This window comes from Oratosquilla oratoria, chromosome 21 (genome assembly GCF_046742065.1).
Source record: "Oratosquilla oratoria isolate Oo_2021 chromosome 21, ASM4674206v1, whole genome shotgun sequence".
Taxonomy (NCBI): Eukaryota; Metazoa; Arthropoda; class Malacostraca; order Stomatopoda; family Squillidae; genus Oratosquilla; species Oratosquilla oratoria.
In genome coordinates this window covers 25,266,869-25,286,552 of record NC_134797.1, presented here as the reverse complement: position 1 = coordinate 25,286,552, position 19,684 = coordinate 25,266,869, and the positions used below count along the sequence as shown (strand labels likewise).

The window sequence follows — 19,684 nt, the reverse complement described above, 5'->3', positions numbered from 1 at the left end:
TATATATATATATATATATATATATAATATATACACGCATATTACAAAGGATTACAAAGGGAAAAAAATCATAATATAGATAAATAGATAAATGAAAAGTTATGGAAGTCTTTATATCTGACCTTTAAAGGTCAGATATCAAGACTTCCATAACTTTTTGTATTTACAGTTTAATGTACATAAAAAAACATACTGATAGTATTCTATATAATTCCACCATCTACATCTTATCAAATTTGGCAAAAAACAGTTTTGTCTTCATTTCATTGCATCGTCTGCTATTCGAAACATTCCGCCCGTGCGCTTCGGGAAAGGTTCGGGGAATTCCGCGTTCGTGACGTCACAGTTGCCAAACAAACAATATTGTTATTCTGAATATCTAGACTTCGGAAAAGTGGTATGCGAGGCGCAATTAAAAGTGAATTTTCTGAATAAATTCTTCTGTAATAGGTAAAAACTTTATTTGTATGCTTTTAAAAAGTACTTTTTCGATGATTTTTAGTGAATGGTATATCTGTTGATATCTGACCTTTAAGTGGATCAAAGGCTATAACAAGGGTGATGCAAACAAGGTCATCATATTAAAACAACTGGGCAGGACTCGCAGTAATGGTTATAAACTGGACAAATTTAGATTTAAAAAGGAAATAGGCAAGAATTGGTTTACTAATAGGGTGGTTGACAAATGGAATAAACTTAGTAACCATGTAGTAAGCACTGAAACTATTAATTGTTTTAAGAAACGATTAGACAACTTTATGGATGGGGATGACAGGTGGTGATGGAGCTGTCTAGTGTAGGCCTTATGGTCCCTTGCAGTCTCCTTCATTCTTATGTTCTTATGTAATATAAAATAAAGGATAGTCATTACAGCATCTTCCTTAAGTGTTTATCTAAATGATTCTCAAAGCTTCAAACTGAACTACATTGCACTGCCTCTGCAGGAAGTTTATTCCATTCATTAACTATACAGTTGGTGAAGTTGTTTCTACCCACTTCCAAATTAAATCTATTTCCAGACAGTTAAGATCATTGTTTCTTGTCTGATTTTCATTCAGTGGGACCTGTATCAAGCCACCTCAGAGTCTATGCTTTTTTAAGGAAAACAGATTCATATGTTTTAGTCAATTTTTGTATGATTTATTTTTTATATTTGGAATCAGTTTTGTGGCTTGCTGTTGTACTTTTTCCAATCTGTCAATGTCTTTAATGAGATTTGGTGACCATATGGAAAAAGCATATTCCAAATGTGGATGAACTAACGATTTATATAGCTTGTAAATGAGTGATGGGCTTTTGAAGTCAAAAGATCGTCCAATCAGTCCTAGGATCTTATTTGCTTTCTCAGAGGCTGAAATACATTGCTTAAATGATTTGAGATCGTTACTAATAATTACGCCAAGATCCTTTTCACTATCCACTTTTGTTAACAAATTTCCAAATAATTTATAATTGTACATACTGTTATTTTTACCTGTGTGGATTACCTTGCATCTATTTTTATATATATATATATATATATATATATATATATATATATATATACAGGTATGTACATAATAACTGCAGTGACAGAAGTTCACTTTAAACTAGCTTAATTATATACTCAGGGCATTTATTAAGGAAAGCATTCCTGAATTATGGTGCAATACTAATATGATTATATTTTACAAGAAAGGAGACCAGAATGAACTTAGTAACTAGGCCTATCAATCAATTAGAGTTTTTTTTTTTTTTTTTTTTTTATTAAACTTACACATAGTTCTTTCAAAGATTCTTAATACTGACAACCAGTGCCATTTTAAATGAAAAACAAACTAAGAAGACAGAAATATTCCACTAGGGTCCATCTGCAGACAGTGATTCAACTAATTGAGAAAGCAACAAAATGAAATTAACCTTTTATATGTACATTTAGTTTTTGTAGGTAAAAAAAGCCTTTGATTCAGTATAACAAACAGCAATATTTAATTCTAAACAAGAACAAAGTGGAAGGGTTTTACAGAACATTTCCATATATACATATAAAGAAAAGGTCAAGAAAAGCATACAGTAAAGTGATGCAATTTCACCCAAGGTATTTACAGCTTGGCTCTAAGTTATTTTCAGATAGTTGAGCTGGAAAGTAAAACGTTTGAACATTAATAGGGAACATACTAAAAAAAAAAAAAAAAAAAAAAAAAAAAAAAAAAAAAAAAAAAAAAAAAAAAAAGAAAAAAAAAAAAAAAAAAAAAAAAAAAAATGAAAATGCTGAGTGCCATATCTTTCAATTTGAAAACTGTATACTTGCAAGATATGCTGAGAGATCTGAATAAGGAAATTCTCAAACCATTTAGAACAAGAGAAGAATATGAGAGGTACAAAAAAAAAGAAGAGAGAGAAACAAAACAAAAGACAAGGGAGGCAAAAAAGGAAAGCAGATGTAAAATGAGAAAGGAGTATATCAGAAATTTTTGAGAGAAATACAAATATGTTTTGGAAGGAAATGAAGAGAGGAAAGAGAGGTGATTAAAATAGAGAAAGAATGGTAAAAGGCAAAGATGTACAGATGTTAACAAAAGAGGAGGTGGTAAGGGGATGATGGGCAGAGTATTTTAGAGAATTGTTGAATGTGGAGGATAGGGAGGGATTGGTAGAAGCAGTGGGAGGCACTTAGAAAATGATGGTGATGGGAGAAGAAAATTATGAGAAATAAGAAAAGATGAGGTGCAAGTATTATCAAAATGATGAGAGCAGGTAAGGTTGGGTTAGATGGGTGTTATGCAGAGTGTTTGAAGAAGGGAGATACAGTAATAGTAGAATGGCTAGTGATGTTTAAAGTTTGTCTAAGGGAGGGTAGAATGCTGGGGGACTGAATGAGTACCTGTATAGTTCCACTTTACAAGGTAAAAGGGAACAAATGTGAGTGTAGTAGTTTCAGGGGGATTAGTTTGTTGAGTGTAGGAGGGAAGGCATATGGGTGGGTTTCATTTGAGAGGATTAGGAGAGGAACAGAGGGAGTAATTGGTGAGGAACAGTGTGGGTTTAGGAAAGGTAGGGGTTGTGTGGATTGGATTTTTGTGGTAAGACAGATATGTAAGAAAGCTTTCGCAAAAGGTAAAGATATTTTTTGTGCCTTTATGGACTTGGAAGAGGCTTATGGCAGGGTAGACAGAAAGGCATTGTGGGAGATTTGGCAGATATATGGGACTGGGGGAAGCTGTTAAAGGCAGTCGAGTTTTTTTTCGAGAGTAATAGAGCCTGTGTTAGAATGAGAAATGGGGAGAGCAGGTGGTTTGAGGTAAAGGTAGGGTTGCAATAGGGATGTGTCATATTGCCATGGCTGTTCAATGGGTATATTACAGGGATGGGGTGGTGTGGGAGGTAAAGGTGAGGGTAATGGGCGGAGGACTGGATATGGTTGAAGGAAATGGAGAAAAGTGGGAAATGAGCATCTCTCTCTCTCTCTCTCTCTCTCTTTTTCTGTCTTTTTTTTTTGCTGATGATGTTTGTAGGAGGGTCAGAGGTGGATTAAGGGAGTTAGTGTTGGAATTTGGGAAAGTATATGATAGGTAAATGTGGGTAAAAGTAAGGTAATGATATGCACAAGGTAAGAAGATGGTAGCAAATTGGAAATAAGTTTTAAAGGAGAGAGGCTGGAGGAAGTGGTTAGCTTTAGGTATTTGGTGTTGCACGTGGCAGGAAAGGGAGGAGTGGAGGTGGAAGTAAATTGTAGATTGAGAGAAGAAGCTAAATGCTTTGGGGAATTAAAAAGTGTCGTGAGAAATAAATATTTGAGAATGGATGGAAAGAGGGTTTTATGAAGGTGTGATTGTGCCAACTCACTGTATGGGACAGAAACCTGGAATTTAGAGAGGCAGAGAGGAAAAGTTTAGATGTGTTTGAGATGAAATGTCTGAGAAATATAGTAGGGGTTACAAGGTTGGATAGAGTGAGAGATGAGGAGGAGAGCTGGGGTGAAAATAGATGGCAGATAGGGCTAAAGAAAGAGTATTGGGATGGTTTGGACACATTGAAAGAATGAGTAGAGAAAAAATAGTAAAAGAGGTATGGAAGGCATAGGTGGAGGGAGTGAAGTTGAGGGGATGACTGAGGATGAGATGGATGAATGGGGTGAAAGGGGCATTGAGCAAGAAGGGAATGTCTGTTGAGCAAGGAAGGGAGAAGACAGGAGATAGGGGTGAATAGAAAATTGTTGTATATAGATTATATTGTGATGCAAGGAAGGGAGGGGGTGGGGGATGGGGGGTAGGGAGTGTTATGTATGAATGACATTTTGATGCAGCCCGAAGGATTTCTCCCTATCTTCTCATTTTTCTGGAAGAAGGGACAGAGAGGGGATGCAGTCGCTGATTATGTGAAGTGGCCTTGCTGTGGATGTGCTGTGTCTTGTTGCATTGTTTTTGACCCATGGCAATGGGGAGGATACAAGGATGACCCATCATCCATGAGGAGCTATGATGAGAGGGAGGAAAGGGTGGCAGATGGGAGTGGATTGGTTGGGAATGAAATGGGTGGAAGTAGGTACTAGCATTTTGACTTGGCTATCTCCCTTGTAAGAGGGAAAAACCCTTGGCATATAAATAGATAGATGTTTGAAGATGAATAAGTTCAATATTCAAGGTAAAGCAACTGTAACCAGTACTGAGAATTCTGAAGATGTTGAAGTGCAAGACCATTTAGGGCAGAAAATAAAACTGACATAAGATCATAAAGATAAAACAAAAATGAACATCACAAATGGTTGGAACATATGTAGGAAGATAATGAGAGCCTCTCCATCGATATATCTGAAATGCATAGTTTACAATCAGTGTGTCATACCACCCATGATCTATGGATGAGAAACTTAGAAATTTATGAAGGCAATGAAGAGAAAGCACAGAGATCAATGGAGATATCAATATTATGAATAACACTGAAAGACAGGAGTGCAACTTGACAAGATTGGATTGAAAGATATTGTGTAGATAATAAAGAAGAGTGAATTTAATTGGTCAGGTCAGGCAGCCTGAAAGATGGATGACAGATGGAGCAAGTCTGTTACTGACTGTACAATGTGAGATGGAAAACATGGAAGAGAGACCAGAGACCACACAAGGAGTGGAGCCAACAGGAGTGATGTGACAGAGGTTGGCACAGCCATGTGCTTCATGGAAGAGGCAGAGAGAGGCCTTCGTTCTGCAGTGAACTCTGAGTGGCTGACTGACTGATTGGTTAACTGACTGATTAAACAACCTATGTGGATGCTTACACCTGATAGTTTGAGAAGAAAATAGAAATAAAACAATATCCCACGAAAAGGCATATATGAATCAGAAATTAACTGACCTGCATTATTGTGTGAAAGTAGGAGTTCAGTAAATGAGTGGAACTATTCTCATTTATCCAGATAGTGTATTTACACAAAGAATGAAGTAAGAAAAAGTTATGAATTACAACCAAACTAAGAACTAAGATGGCTAAGAGGGTGTTACATAATGCCTTATTCAAAGATAAAAAGTTCATCACCATATAATTCAGTCGATGAATCACTTGCCACTATCCAAATTCTGGGGGGGGGGGATTGGGTTTCACAACATATAAAGAAAACATGTCATGTGTTCAGTGAATTTTATGTCTGGTAAATATTTACATTAGACGACACTTAAAGTTGTGATTGACCGTCAATATACATTCAGTACCTACTCAGTCCAGTGTCCATCCATACAAAGTGGAATCTCCATCATGGTTTCAGCTGCTGTAGATACATTACTTCATTCATAGCAAAACAAAGGTAAATAACACTGTATAACAATGAAAAAAACCGGAAATGAGACTATCCTTTTCTAGAGTTATTTTTTGCGTAGATCACGAATATAACATCCGTTTCTTTCTGTGACCCTCCAGTTCTTTGTAAATAGCAGTGCCCGCAATGTCTATCTGAACGGTATTTTTTGTTGCTTTTACCATTTATATAATTTTTCACATAGCTATGTGTTTTTTTTTTCTTAACAGGATACAGAGTTAAGATGCCTAGAGAATGCAAGAATTCGCCAGACAAGTTTTGTTATATATGTGGATCAGTTACATTAAGGCAATACAAGAGACAGTTGACTCAACGTGTAAAGAAACTTTATGAGCTGTACTTTGGATGTAAAGTGGGTGACCAGGACAAAAGCTGGGCACCTCACATATGTTGTGTCAGGTGTACAAGTTCCCTTTCTGCCTGGGTGAAAGGCAAAGGGACTGGCCTCATGTTTGGCGTACCAATGGTCTGGAGGGAGCCAAAGGACCACTCAACAGATTGCTACTTCTGCTTAACGGATATTAAAGGTGGGTGTTCAGTGTTTATTTTTTACTGTTTTTATATATATTTTCAAGAGATGTATCAATAAAAAAGATCGAAATACATAATAAGTTGCACTTCCACTATTTTTGCACGTGATCACAACCGAAAAATATTCAGACTGGAAAGAGGTGATCAGTGGAGTACCGCAAGGATCTGTGCTGGCACCAATAATGTTTGCTATCTATATGAATGACATGGATGAGGACGTGAACTGCTACATGAGCTTCTTTGCCGATGACGCCAAACTGCTAAGGAAAATAGAAACTGATGAGGACTGTGAAGCACTGCAAGAAGACCTAAATAGGGTATGGAACTGGAGTCAGAAATGGGAAGTGGACTTTAATACTAAGAAGTGTAGCATAATGGAGTTTGGAAAAAGCAAAAACAGAATATCAGGAAAATATACAATTGGAACCAAAGAAGTAAAGAAAGTAGGATCCGAAAAAGATTTGGGAGTAATTATCACGAACGACTTGTCCTATGATATACAGATTAACAAAATTGTCGGGGAGACTTACAACTTGCTAAGATCAATAAAAGTGGCGTTTACATACTTGGACGAAGACATGATGAAAAAAATATTGGTTACATTGATAAGGCCTAGATTAGAGTATGCAGCGACATTGTGGTCCCCCAGTACCAAAAAGAATATAAAGAAAATAGAAAGAATCCAAAGAGCAGCTACAAAAATGGCACCTGCACTTGCAAACCTATCATACGAGGAGAGATTGGCTAAACTGGAGTTACCGACACTGGAGCAAAGAAGAGAGAGAGGTGACCTATTGACCATCTACAGAATCATGAAAGGCACAGAGGTACTCGATAGTGAGAACTTACTTAACTGGGACAAAAGAAACACAAGAGGACATGGAAAGAAAATAAAAAAACATAGCTATAGAAGAGAACTGAAGAAAAACAGTTTTCCTCATAGAGTTTTGGACACTTGGAACAAACTGGACAATGGAATAGTATGCGCAAAAACCATTCATGAGTTTAAAAACAAACTAGACACTGCAAGATACAAAGGCGGGACATCACGAGCATAGCTCCCCTTCCCGCAAAATACAACTAGGTAAATACAACTAGGTAAATAGTACCCATTTTTAGTCTGATTTTATTTTATTTTCCTGCAGGTCGCAACAGAAAAGGCAAGAAATCTATCGTGTATCCAGATCTTCAGTCTGCTATTCGCCCAGTTCTACATTCAAGTGATATTCCTGTACCACAGCCGCCCTCTGAACTACCAAGGGATGACACGAGCAACTCAGACGATTCAGAATCTCAAGATGCAACATATACGACACAACTTGAATCTGATAAGAAACCACACCTCATCACCCAACCAGAACTCAATGATCTAGTTCGTGATCTAACACTTACTAAGCAACAGAGTGAACTCCTGGCCTCACGTTTGCAACAATGGCACCTGTTGGATGAAGAAGCTCGAATTACAGTATTTAGGAAGCGTTCTGCAAATCTACAGGATTTCTTCACTTTGGAAAACAACTTGACTTATTGTAATGATATCAGAGGCCTATTCAGTGCCCTTGAGCTGTCCTATGAACCCAATGAGTGGAGGCTATTCATAGATGGATCCCTTTACAGCATAAAAGCAGTTCTGTTGCACATTGGGAACACCATGCCTTCAGTTTCAGTTGCTTACTCAGTCATTTTAAGAGAGACATATGAGAACCTTGCTCTTATTCTAGACCGCATAAGTTACAAAGAGCATGAGTGGTTAATTTGTGCAGACTTGAAAGTAGTAGCCATACTTAATGGGCTACAAACTGGATACACCAAATTTATGTGCTTTCTTTGCAAGTGGGACAGTAGGGCCAGATCAGAACATTATATACGCTCAGAATGGCCATCTCGGGAATCTATGACGCTTGGATGCCATAATGTAATTCATGAGCCACTAGTTAAGGAGGAGAAAATAATTTTGCCACCACTGCATATAAAACTAGGCCTAATGAAGCAATTTACCAAAGCACTGCAACATAACAAGCCATGTTTCCAGTATCTCAAAGGGATCTTCCCTAAAATTAGTGATGCCAAGATTAAAGAGGGTATATTTGTAGGCCCTCAGATTCGCAAGCTTATAAATGATGAGGACTTTGAGGCGACAATGGATGAACCTGAGCTAGCGGCCTGGCATGCATTCAAAGATGTATGCAAAGGGCTTCTGGGAAAGCACCAAGAGTCCCAGCGAGAGCGTAAAGTGGAGAGGCTAATCAAATGCTACCAAGATCTCGGATGCAATATGTCACTGAAGATACACTTTCTTCATTCTCATCTGTCCTTCTTCCCAGAGAATGCAGCAGATGTGAGTGATGAACATGGAGAGAGGTTCCATCAAGATATAGCGTCAATGGAAAACAGGTACAAGGGAAAATGGAGCCCTGCTATGCTGGCTGACTTCTGTTGGAACCTGAAGCGTGACACGCCTGAGACGTCTTATAAAAGAAGAAGTAAATAATAGATTGTAGGTTAATACATCATATAAAGCTAACAAACATGCCGATTCATTATATATTAATTAAATAAATACAATGAAGACATTTAATCTGACTTTGGGAGCAAAATACATTTATGGAACCTTGGAAATCTCTATTAATTGCATAATTATTAAAACAGCGATTTACAAAAAATTGTGACGTGGCATGAAATTTTTGTTATCAAATTTGAATTCAGCACACTGAACTTCATAATAAAACGCACATGAGAACTATGTTTTTTTCTTAATCCTGAAATTTGTTGTACAGTGTAATTAGACCTAGGTTGGCAAATGTGAGATCTGATGCAGGCTTCTTACCTTTCATGCTCTTTTGCTTTTGTTTTAACTTGACCAAGCGATCTTTGGGAGAGTCACTCAAGCTGAAGAGTCCAGTAAATGTGGTATCCTGCATGGAAAAAATCAGCACTGTACATTCATATCAGAATATCTCATTTTCTGTATATGGAGGGTTATACTGTATGTATATAACATATTCACAAACACACACACACACTTTCATCGGATGGATGGCGAAGATTGGAGTTCCGAAGAAAAATGAAAATCTACGTGGATCTCAATGTCAAGGAAGTACCTTATTGTATTTATAGGGAAGGGGAAAGCTTGTGGTGTAGTGGGAAGGTGAGGAAAAAGGAGGAGAGGAATTACTGAGGGAAATGGAAGGAAATGAGGAAGGAGGGGACTTGGTCCAGGCAGGCAGATGCCATATAAACAAACGTCAATTTAGTGATGATGAAGGGACTAACAAAAATGTAAAGATTAGAAATATAGATAAGAGCAGCACAATGGAAGGTGAGGATAATAATTTCCAGGGATTTAATGAGGGGGGGATACCAACCTCCCCCGATTAGCAAGACTAGAGGAAAAACTTGAAAAAATGACCGAACATTGGGAGAGTAGGTTTGGTAAAATGGCAGAGATTGTGCAGAGAGTTGACAAATGAAGAATTAGAGAAGGTGAACAAAAACTTAACTAAAGGAATAGAAGAATTAAAAAGACAGTTAAAAGAAGTAAAAGATGAGAATGAGGAATTAAAGAAGAAGAACAAAGAGAATAAAGAGTCCATAGCAAAAAGAAGCACAGGGTTGGAAAAAATCCAAGAGAACAGTAAAGTTGCATTTACTTACATAATTAAACAGCAAATGACAGAACAAACTGAAGACTCAGTTATTAAAGTGATGAGACAGAAGGAGAATATAGTAAGACACTAGCAGATAAAAAGAAATGTCTATATTAGGAATGGAAGAGAAGTATAACCTAAATAGAACCACAAAAATCAAAGAGGAAAAGGAAAAAGTAAGCAGTTTACTAGAATTAGTTCAGGAAGATGAACCTGAACTCATGAAACGAATTGAAGAGATGTATAGACTCGAAAAGTATAGTACAGATAAAACCAGACCAATTAAGATTAAATTCAGGTCACAAATGACAGCAGAGAATATCTTAGCAAAAACAGGGAAACTAGCAGCAAGTGAACAATATAAAAAGGTATGGATAAAAAGAGAAATGAATAAAGAGGAAAGAGAGAAGGAAAAAATGAAGAGACAAGAAGCTAAGGAAAAAAACGAGAACAGAACAGAGTCGAAAAAGAGAAATTCTATTGGAAGGTAGTGAATATGAAAGTAAGGAAATGGGCCATACCAGAGAAAAACAAAAGGGAAACAGAAAATTCAATGGAAGTAGTAGAAAATTAAAAGTCTCTTACACAAATATAGATGGATTAATAACAGGATTGAATGAGCTAAATGATTATCTGAAGGAAAAAGGACAGGACATAATGGGATTTGTAGAGACAAAATTAAAAGGTCCACTACCATCCAACAGTGTAGGACATAATGCATATAATTATTGGATTAGAAACAGAGAGACAAAACAAGGTGGTGGAGTTATGTTCCTTACTAAGAAGGATATAAACGTGTGGTGTGTCACATATGGAAAGCATACAGTAGAGATGATTATGATCAAAGTGGAAGACAGAGATAAGAAGAGCAGAAAGTTATTGATAAACTATGTGCCTTCAAAAACAGCCTCGTGGGAAGAGAGTGAACATAAAAGTATGTTAGAAGACACAAGGATAACATGAAATAAGATAATGGAAGATAGAGAAAGAATAGTTATGATGGGTGACTTTAATTGCAAAGAAGTCTGCTGGGAAGAGATGACAGTAAAGGGTGGAGACGACTCATGGGGAAATGTTCTACTTGAGATGATTATTGACCATACAATGACACAATGGATACAAGAGAACACTATGTATAGAAATGAAGAAGAACCATCGAGACTAGACCTAATAATCACATCTGAACCTAAAATTGTGGAAAAGATTGAATATAAAATACCAATAAGTAAAAGTGACCACATATTGATTGAACTGGAACTAAATGGGGAGAAATACATGAAAAGAAATGAACAATATAGAAAAGGAAGATTGGTGTATGAAAAAACAAATTTTGATAAAATAAGAGAATTCTTTCAAAAAGAAAACTGGGAAAGAATATACAAAGAGGAAACAATAGTGGAAGAGAAATGGAATATTTGGACAAAAATTTACAAAAAAGGAGTGGAGAAGTATGTCCCAAGACAAAAAAAAAAAAAAGAATATGTACATTGCTGGTACAACAAAAGTTGTAGGGAGTTAAAGGACAAAAGACAAAGTGTGGACAAAATGGAAGAGAAGACAAAAGGCCTGAAAAATGGAAAATATATACTAGTTATTGAAATGAATAAGTACAAGTGTGCAGAGAGGAAAAGAGAAAATATGAAATAGATGTCATAGAAAAATGTTAAGATCAACCAAAACTATTTTACAGATTTGTAAACAACAAACTGAAAAACAAACATGAATTAGAGAAATTACGACAAGGAATTGAATACACAGAGGAAATAGAAATGGCAGAAATTATGAACAAGCATATTAAATCGGTGTTTACAAGGGAGAACATACTACTTGGAGAGATTGAATAGGTAGAGAAAGTCCCTCATTATGAAAGAAATAGAAGTAACAAAGAATGAAATAATGAAACACTTGAGTAACCTTGATGTCAGAAAATCGCATGGACCAGATGAAGTAGCAAACTGGATTTTGAAAGAATGCAGGAATGAACTGGCAGACAAAATATATATCAAAGAAGGAAAGAAGGAAAAGTTCCAAAAGATTGGAAAAAAGCAAATATAGTACCTATATATAAAGGAGGAAATAAAGACCCTACCAATTCTAGACCAGTCTCTCTAACAAGTACAATAGCAAAAATTTGTGAAAGAATTATCGAAAGTAGATGGGTAAGGTATAAATAAAAAAACAATGTACTAAATATAAGGCAATTTGGATTCAGACAAGGACGATCATGCGTCACCAATTCAATATGTTACTATTCAAGGCTAATAGACATAATACAAGAAAGAGATAGATGAGCTGATTGTGCATTTCTAGACCTAAAAAAAGCTTTTGACAAAGTACCACATAAGAAGTTGCTCAAGAAATTAGAAACTGAAGGAGGAATACAGGGCAAACTGCTTAAATGGATGGAAGACTTTTTGCAAGAAAGAAAAATGAGAGTAGTGATAAGAGACAAACACTCAAATTGGGATGAAGTAATAAGTGGTGTACCACAAGGAACTGTTCTGGCCCCAATAATGTTTGCTATATATATTAATGATATGGATGAAGAAATTGAAAGTTATATGAGCTTCTTTGCAGATGATGCAAAACTGTTAAAAAAAAAAGTGAACACAGAAGAAGATTGTGATTCACTACAGAGTGATCTCAATAAAGTATGGGAATGGAGTAAGAAGTGGGAGATGGAGTTCAATAGTATGAAGTGTAGTATAATGGAATTTGGAAAAAGCAAAAAAAGAATAGTAGGGTCATATAATTGGGAGAACAAGGAATAAAAAAAAAGTAGAAAATGAGAAGGACCTGGGAGTCATTGTTATGAATAATATGTCCCTTGAGAAACATATAAACAAGATTTTTGGAGAAACTTATAATTCAATAAGAACAATCAAAGTAGCATTTACATACCTGAATGAAGAAATGGTGAAGAAAATACTAATTACTTGGATAAGACCAAGATTGGAATATGCAGCAATGATGTGGTCACCAAGTACAAAAAAATGTATAATAAAAATTGAAGGAATACAAAGAGCAATTACAAAATTGGCACCAACACTCTCAAAACTATCATATGAAGAGAGACTAGCAAAACTTGAACTACAGACATTAGAGCAAAGAAGAGAGAGAGGAGATTTGGTAACTATTTACAGAATCATGAAAAGAATAGAAGCTATTGATAGAGAGGATCTAATAAAATGGAATGATAGAAATACATGAGGACATGGAAAGAAAATCAAGAAAGACAGCTATAGAAGAGATCTGAAAAAGAACAGCTTTCCTCACAGAGTAATAGACAGTTGGAACATGTTAGATGAGAAAGTGGTCCTGTGCAAAAACAATACATGAATTTAAAAACAGTTTAGATAAAATGAGATATGAAGACGGGACACCATGAGCATAGCTTCCCTTCCTGTAAAATGCAACTAAGTAAATACAACTAGGTAGGTAAATACTGCAAGCAACTACTACAAGGGGTCTACAAGACGATCTTCAAGGCAGTGAGCGACAAGGCTGATGAACAGCGAGGCTAATGAACGACAAGGCTGATGAGGGACATCGAGGTTGATGTACGCAAGGAAGACTACGTGGAGACAGTCAAGTCAAATCAACTACTGAAGGTATGAATAACACAGTACTTAGGCATAAGGTTCATACCTCCAATCTTAGTACAGTATTCCCAAATTTACTGGGGATGAAAACACTTTAGGAGTTAATAAGTTTATTAATCAAATAGATACATTAATTGTAAGCAAAAATATAACAGATGAAAAAAGGAAAATAGAAATTTTAAAGGAAAATATAGATCCTGAGAAGGGTAGAGCTAGGTTTATCATAAATTTCCAGCAAATGGAAGATCAAAATGTGATCAGGATCCTATCAGGTCTTTGGTTAGAATGATCAAAGAAGTTAGAACAAGTGAATCAGACACAGAATACTTAGCTAGATTAGATAGATGGTCAAAAGACATGAATTCTATCTTGAAAGATTCAGATTGGATAGAAAAATCTAGTGACAAAATGAAAGTTTCTCAGGTAATAAAATTGATCACATTTGGATTGTTGACTAAAAATAGTGATGATTTAACGGCAGAAAAGCTGTATAAAGATCTCAAGTCAAATATGAATTTAGGGGAGGTAGATTATCTAATGCAAGGGTACAGTGAGACTAGAATAATAAATCCATATGTGATGACAGTGGGACAACAGAGGAACTCTAGAGGAGAGTTTAAGAAAACAGAATTAGGACATAGACAGAAAGTTAGAAGTCCATCCAGGGATACTAGAATTCTATGTTTTAATTGTTATACTTGGGGACACAAAGCACAAGACTGTTATTATGGAATTATTTGTAGAAATTGCAAATATGAGGGTCATGATGAGTATCAGTGTAGAAACCCATCTTTCTGTATGTATCACCAAAGAATAGGCCATAAAACCCATGAATGTAGAATTTTTTGTATGCACCAGGAAACGAGGAAAACCCGCAGACACAGAATAAACCAATATTCTAGAACTCCCCACATATATACAAATAGAAAGTATAAGAGTGATAGAAAGGTGAAAGAAAACTCCTTCATCAAAGATAGTCATAAACTGACAATTACAATTGGAAGGACTTCTGTAGGACCTCTCATTGCTGGTAGAGTGTTCAATAAGCCTATTCAAATATTTATTGATACAGGATCTGTAGTCAATGTTATAACCAGTACAGTTTTAAACCAGTTGAAACCAGGAGTGAAAATCTTGGAACCAATCCATTACTCATTGCAAGGAGTAACTGGAAATCAATTAAAAACATTAGGTAAGGTTGAACTAGAAGTTATCTTATATACAAATGAACATTTGCACATTCCAGTGATAGTTGTAGAAGAATCTGTTTTTCCAGGAGATTTATTGATAGGATTTGCAACTATGAGAAAAGAGAACATGGTGATATGTCCTGCTGACTTAGGGATCTTAGTGAAATCACAGTTAATCCCATTTTTAAATCAACCAGACTTAAGACCAGTGACAGGAATCAATGAATCCCTAGACATAGATAAGAAAGATAACAATTTTACTTTAGATAACGAGGCCGAGCGGTCCAGACCAACAGAAAGTAAAGCCTCATATAGTGAACCCAACTCAGATGTTCAAGAAATCCCAGAAATTACTAATTCATCAACTACAAATAAAGCCTTGCAAATTGTGGACAGTGGCATAATAAAGTTGACGTTATTACACTCCAGAGCAATTAACAGGGTCAAAGTGCAGTTGAAAGGAGTCACTGTAGACTCTGAAATTTTAACCCTCCCAGAATCAATTAGATTAAAAGGTTTGAAGTTGGACTCAGGGATTTATAAGTCAAATAAGAACATAGTAGAAATATTAATTCTTAATTCTTTAAATAAAGATATAGTTTTAAGGAAAGGTACACAAATAGGATGTTTTCAGCTGTGTACCAAACCCATCAAGATTTTAAATAAGAATAGTGAGGAGGTGGAATTACCAATTTCATCAATCTGTTCAGTTCAAGAAGAAATAGAATTAAGAAAGAAATACAATAATCAATTAGATTCTACTAATTGCCCTGAGTTGGATGAAAGTTTAGTTGCTTTGCTTGTGAAGCACAATAAAGCAATTGCTTTGCCGGGGGGCACCTTAGGCAAAACAACTGCTTTAAAACAGATTAAATTAAAACCAGGAACTCAGCCTATCTACACACCCGCCTACAGAGTTCCTCACTCTAAATTAGCAATAGTAGATAAACTGATCACTGAAATGTTATCGCAGGATATTACTGAACATAGTAAAAGTGAGTGGAACTTTCCTTTGATATTGGTGCCAAAATCAGATGGTACTATGTGCCCAGTTATTGATTATAGGGAATTGAATAAGCACACCATTCGTGACAGGTTACCATTCCTAGTAATAGGTGACATTTTTAAGAAGTTTGGGAACTGAGAATAGATATTTTAGCACTATAGATATCAAATCTGCTTTTTGGCAAATAGAGTTGCATGAAGACTCATGAGAATTCACAGTATTTTCTACTCCAATGGGACATCATACATTCAAAGGAATGCCATTTGGGTTATGTAGTAGTCCATTAACTTACATGAGATTAATGAATACAATTCTAGATGGGTTGTTAGGAAACACTGCCAGTGTATTCCTAAATGACATTCTAATAGTTTCCCAGACAGTGGTTGAGAACTTTAAGAAATTAGATTTGGTATTCTCAAGACAAGTTGAAGCAGGATTGAAAGTAAAATTTGAAAAATGTAAGTTCTTGCAAGATAGTGTTATTTATTTGGGACATAAAATAGACAGACATGGATGTGATAATGCTGACGTCAGTACTTATGCTGCAAATTGGAAGTCCCTCACCTTCAATATCCCGAGCAAGCCAGATATTTTTTCACATGCCTGGCTGTGAGACCAAGGTTGGCTACCACTAGGGCATTCAGTGTACCCAAGCTTGGTGCTGTTGGAGACTCGACGGGGAGGATTATGTTTCTGTAGCTCCATGCTTTGCCTTCGATTTTACATAAATTCTCAGCGATTTGGCATCTTGTGTTATCGGCTATTGGTAGTGGACGTGAAATCGAATGTGACAAGATTGTTGCTATAGTGGCCCTGTTTAAGGCAGAGCATTCTATGAAGGAATTCTATGAAAATACAGGAGTTACAGCGCATCTAGTGCAACGCTAGTTGTTATATTTCAAGAATGGTGGGGGGGTGCATCACTACCTACCCTACGTCAGCTCTGTGGCAGACCCAGGAAACTCACAGCATGCACTCTGAATGTTATTAAGCGTGAGATAGACAAGTCTTCTCATAAATTTGCTAAACAAATTCGGCAGGAAACCCTTAGGTTATTAAGCGGTGTGTCTCTTCACACAGTGCAATACTGCTTGCATGAAGACATCGATGTGCACCATTTTAAGGGGGAGAAGGAAGCTCCTCCTTACTAAAGTACAGAAGCATAAACGAGTGAATTTCGCAAAGAGATATGGTGAATGGAACATTGACCAGTGGAAGAAGGTACTTTGGAGTGATGAAAGTACCTTCACTGTGACCAGCAACCAACCTGGATATGTGTACCACCGGCCTGGCAGTGATCCTCTTCAGTCATGGTACATCACCCTTACTGTGAAGCACCCTGACTCGCTAATGGTATGGGGTTGTTTTACATACTATGGTGTGGGGTACCTTGCAGTGCAGCCTAAAATGAGAAAATGAATCAAAACAATTACCTAGAGTTGTGTGACTACCTTGCCAACTCATCTGATAAGTGCGATGCTGATTTTGTTTTCTTTTTTCTTTTTGGTGCAGGACAGTGCCTCCTACCTCCCAGCTAAAAGTGTAACAAAGTGGTTGAAAAATTGTAAAGTAAAGTACTATGAAGACTGACCTGGCAACTCTCCAGACCTTAACCCTATTGAGAATCTCTGGAGTTTGATGAAAAGCAGTGTCACAGGACACAGCACATCCACAGCAAAGCTGCTTCTTTAAATCGTTGACCCCTCCTCTCCGTCCCCTCATGCAGAAAAGGAGATCCCTCTGAAACTATTACACTCACACTTGTCCACTTTTCACTTGTAAAGTGGAGATATACAGGCACTCCTCCAGTCCTCCGTTGTTCCGATCCTTACCCCCTCCCACAAGTGGGCTCGGGTCTTGTGTAAAAGAGGAACGGGGGTCGCATATTAGTCTTTCGTATCCTCGGGAGTCAGATAGATTCCAGGTTACAAGGCTTTTGTAGCCTTGGTGGTCGAGTGGATAAAGGCATTGTGAAGGTTATCTTACCAGTGGTTGAAGCAGTGGGTTTGAATTCTACATGCGACTGTCATAAAAATTATCATATTAATGTCGCTATTACTAGCCCATGATTGGGCTCGGGTCTTGTGTAAAACAGGAACTAGGGTCGTAGATTAGTGATTTTTCCTATCCTCCAGAATCAGATAAATTCCAGGTTACAGGGCTTTTGTAGCCTCAGTGGACGAGCAGAGAAAGGCATTGTAAAGGTTATCTTACCAGTGGTTGAAGCAGTGGGTTCGAATTCTACATGCGGCTGTCATAAAAATGATCAGAAATATATATATATGTGTGTGTGTCATTTTGAAAATGGAAATAAGCTCCACCACAAGGACTTGAACCTTTGCCGTAGTGAGTGCTTATTATGAAGCAAAGGCGATAGCATCGAGCCAGCCAGGCCATACAAAAGGAACCACCCGATTTACGACCTGGAGGCTCCCCGACGGTACTAGCCCAGCTCAGTCTCTAATCTAATTTCACCGAGTCTTTATTATGGCAAGCCATTCAACCAGTTGTGTGTCATTTTGACAAATGGAAATAAGCTCCACCGCAAGGACTCGAACCTTTGCAGTAGCGACTGCTTATTATGAAGCAAAGGCGATAGCATCGAGCCAGCCAGGCCATATAAAAGGAACCACCCAATTCATGACCTGGAGATTCCCTGACAGTACTAGGCCAGCTCGGTCTCTATTCTAATTTCACTGAGTCTTTATTATGGCAAGCCATCTGGCAATTTATGTGTCATTTTGACAAATGGAAATAAGTTCCACCACAAGGACTTGAAACTTTGCCGTAGTGACTGCTGAAAGGGGTATCCACCAAAGGATAGAGAATCACTTAAAATTACTAGTATTTGGAGAGGAAGACACTGAATATCTTCCAGTGAGCCATCAGTAAAACTCATCAACTGAAACATGAGTTCTGTGTCATAACTTAAGATTCATATATAATTTCCTTACCCAGAAGTCTTTTTGGTATAAGGAACATCATTTTGGTAATGATAAGCCAATACTTACCGGGGACTCCATGTAGTTGTCATAATCAGAGTAAATGTAATCATTCCCTGACTTCTGACTGAACTGGCTGTCTTGAGTGGACTGGTCATGACTGTCCTTCACAAAATCTGAGTATGACAGAGAAAGAGAGAGTCTGTCAGATAAATCGCTACTCACCAGTGGACTGCTGACAGATAATCAGTTAATTTCACTTGAGTGATAGCTTAATCAAAAGGCTGTATGAGATCATGGTAGATCTGAGCCGCCTCTACCATCTTTTACTGTACTATTTCTACCTTTGATGCTACCTTTAGCCAGGTTCCCCACCACTGTGTTCTCCTCGAACTCCATACAATTTTGTTCCGTATCACTTCGATTTACTTTTTGTCTTTTTGGGGCCTCACTCCTTTTGTTTTCTACTCCCATTCTTTACCTTTTACTTTGATGATTTGTACTGAGTTGGCAGTTTGGGCAGAAAAGGAAAGACCCTCTATTCAGTTTACATGAATCGCATTTGCTATTCTAAACTACTTTTCTTATTGCCTAACCCAGCAATGGTGGTATGAGGTACTTAAAGAAATCATCCTATGGGCATAATAGTAGCTCAAGTAATGGAAGTAGAATTGGGGTAAGTGTGTGGGACAAGAATGTAGGTGAAAGACTACCACAAATGATAGTGGTGGACAGGGATGACAAGCAGTACAGATATCCAATATCTCTATTCAGGCAGTTCGGAGGGAGGAACTTACCTGCCATAAAGGTGAGTTTGACAGTGGAGGTGGAGGACTGCTCAGGATCGAAAATAATTCTACTCTCAGAGTGTTGTAGTGTGGGCGCTAGTGAGCTGCGGAAATGTTCCCCAACATTTCTGCCAATAAAGTTTAACCATCAAGATTTATGTTAAACTGCACTCCTTTATTAAAGATTTGC

General features: G+C 37.1%; 1 protein-coding gene across 2 annotated transcripts in view; it reads right to left on the bottom strand.

Moving 5' to 3' along the window:
• LOC143036797 (hemolymph clottable protein-like) overlaps positions 1-19,684 on the bottom strand; it is a 191,496-nt gene that overhangs the window by 48,699 nt on the left and 123,113 nt on the right. For both annotated transcript variants that reach the window (XM_076204540.1, XM_076204541.1), the window contains exons 22-24: positions 19,504-19,622; positions 18,776-18,882; positions 9,147-9,234 (exon numbers count right to left, since the gene is read on the bottom strand). In XM_076204540.1, the coding sequence (XP_076060655.1) occupies positions 9,147-9,234; positions 18,776-18,882; positions 19,504-19,622 (314 nt within the window). The remainder of the gene's footprint in view (positions 1-9,146; positions 9,235-18,775; positions 18,883-19,503; positions 19,623-19,684) is intronic.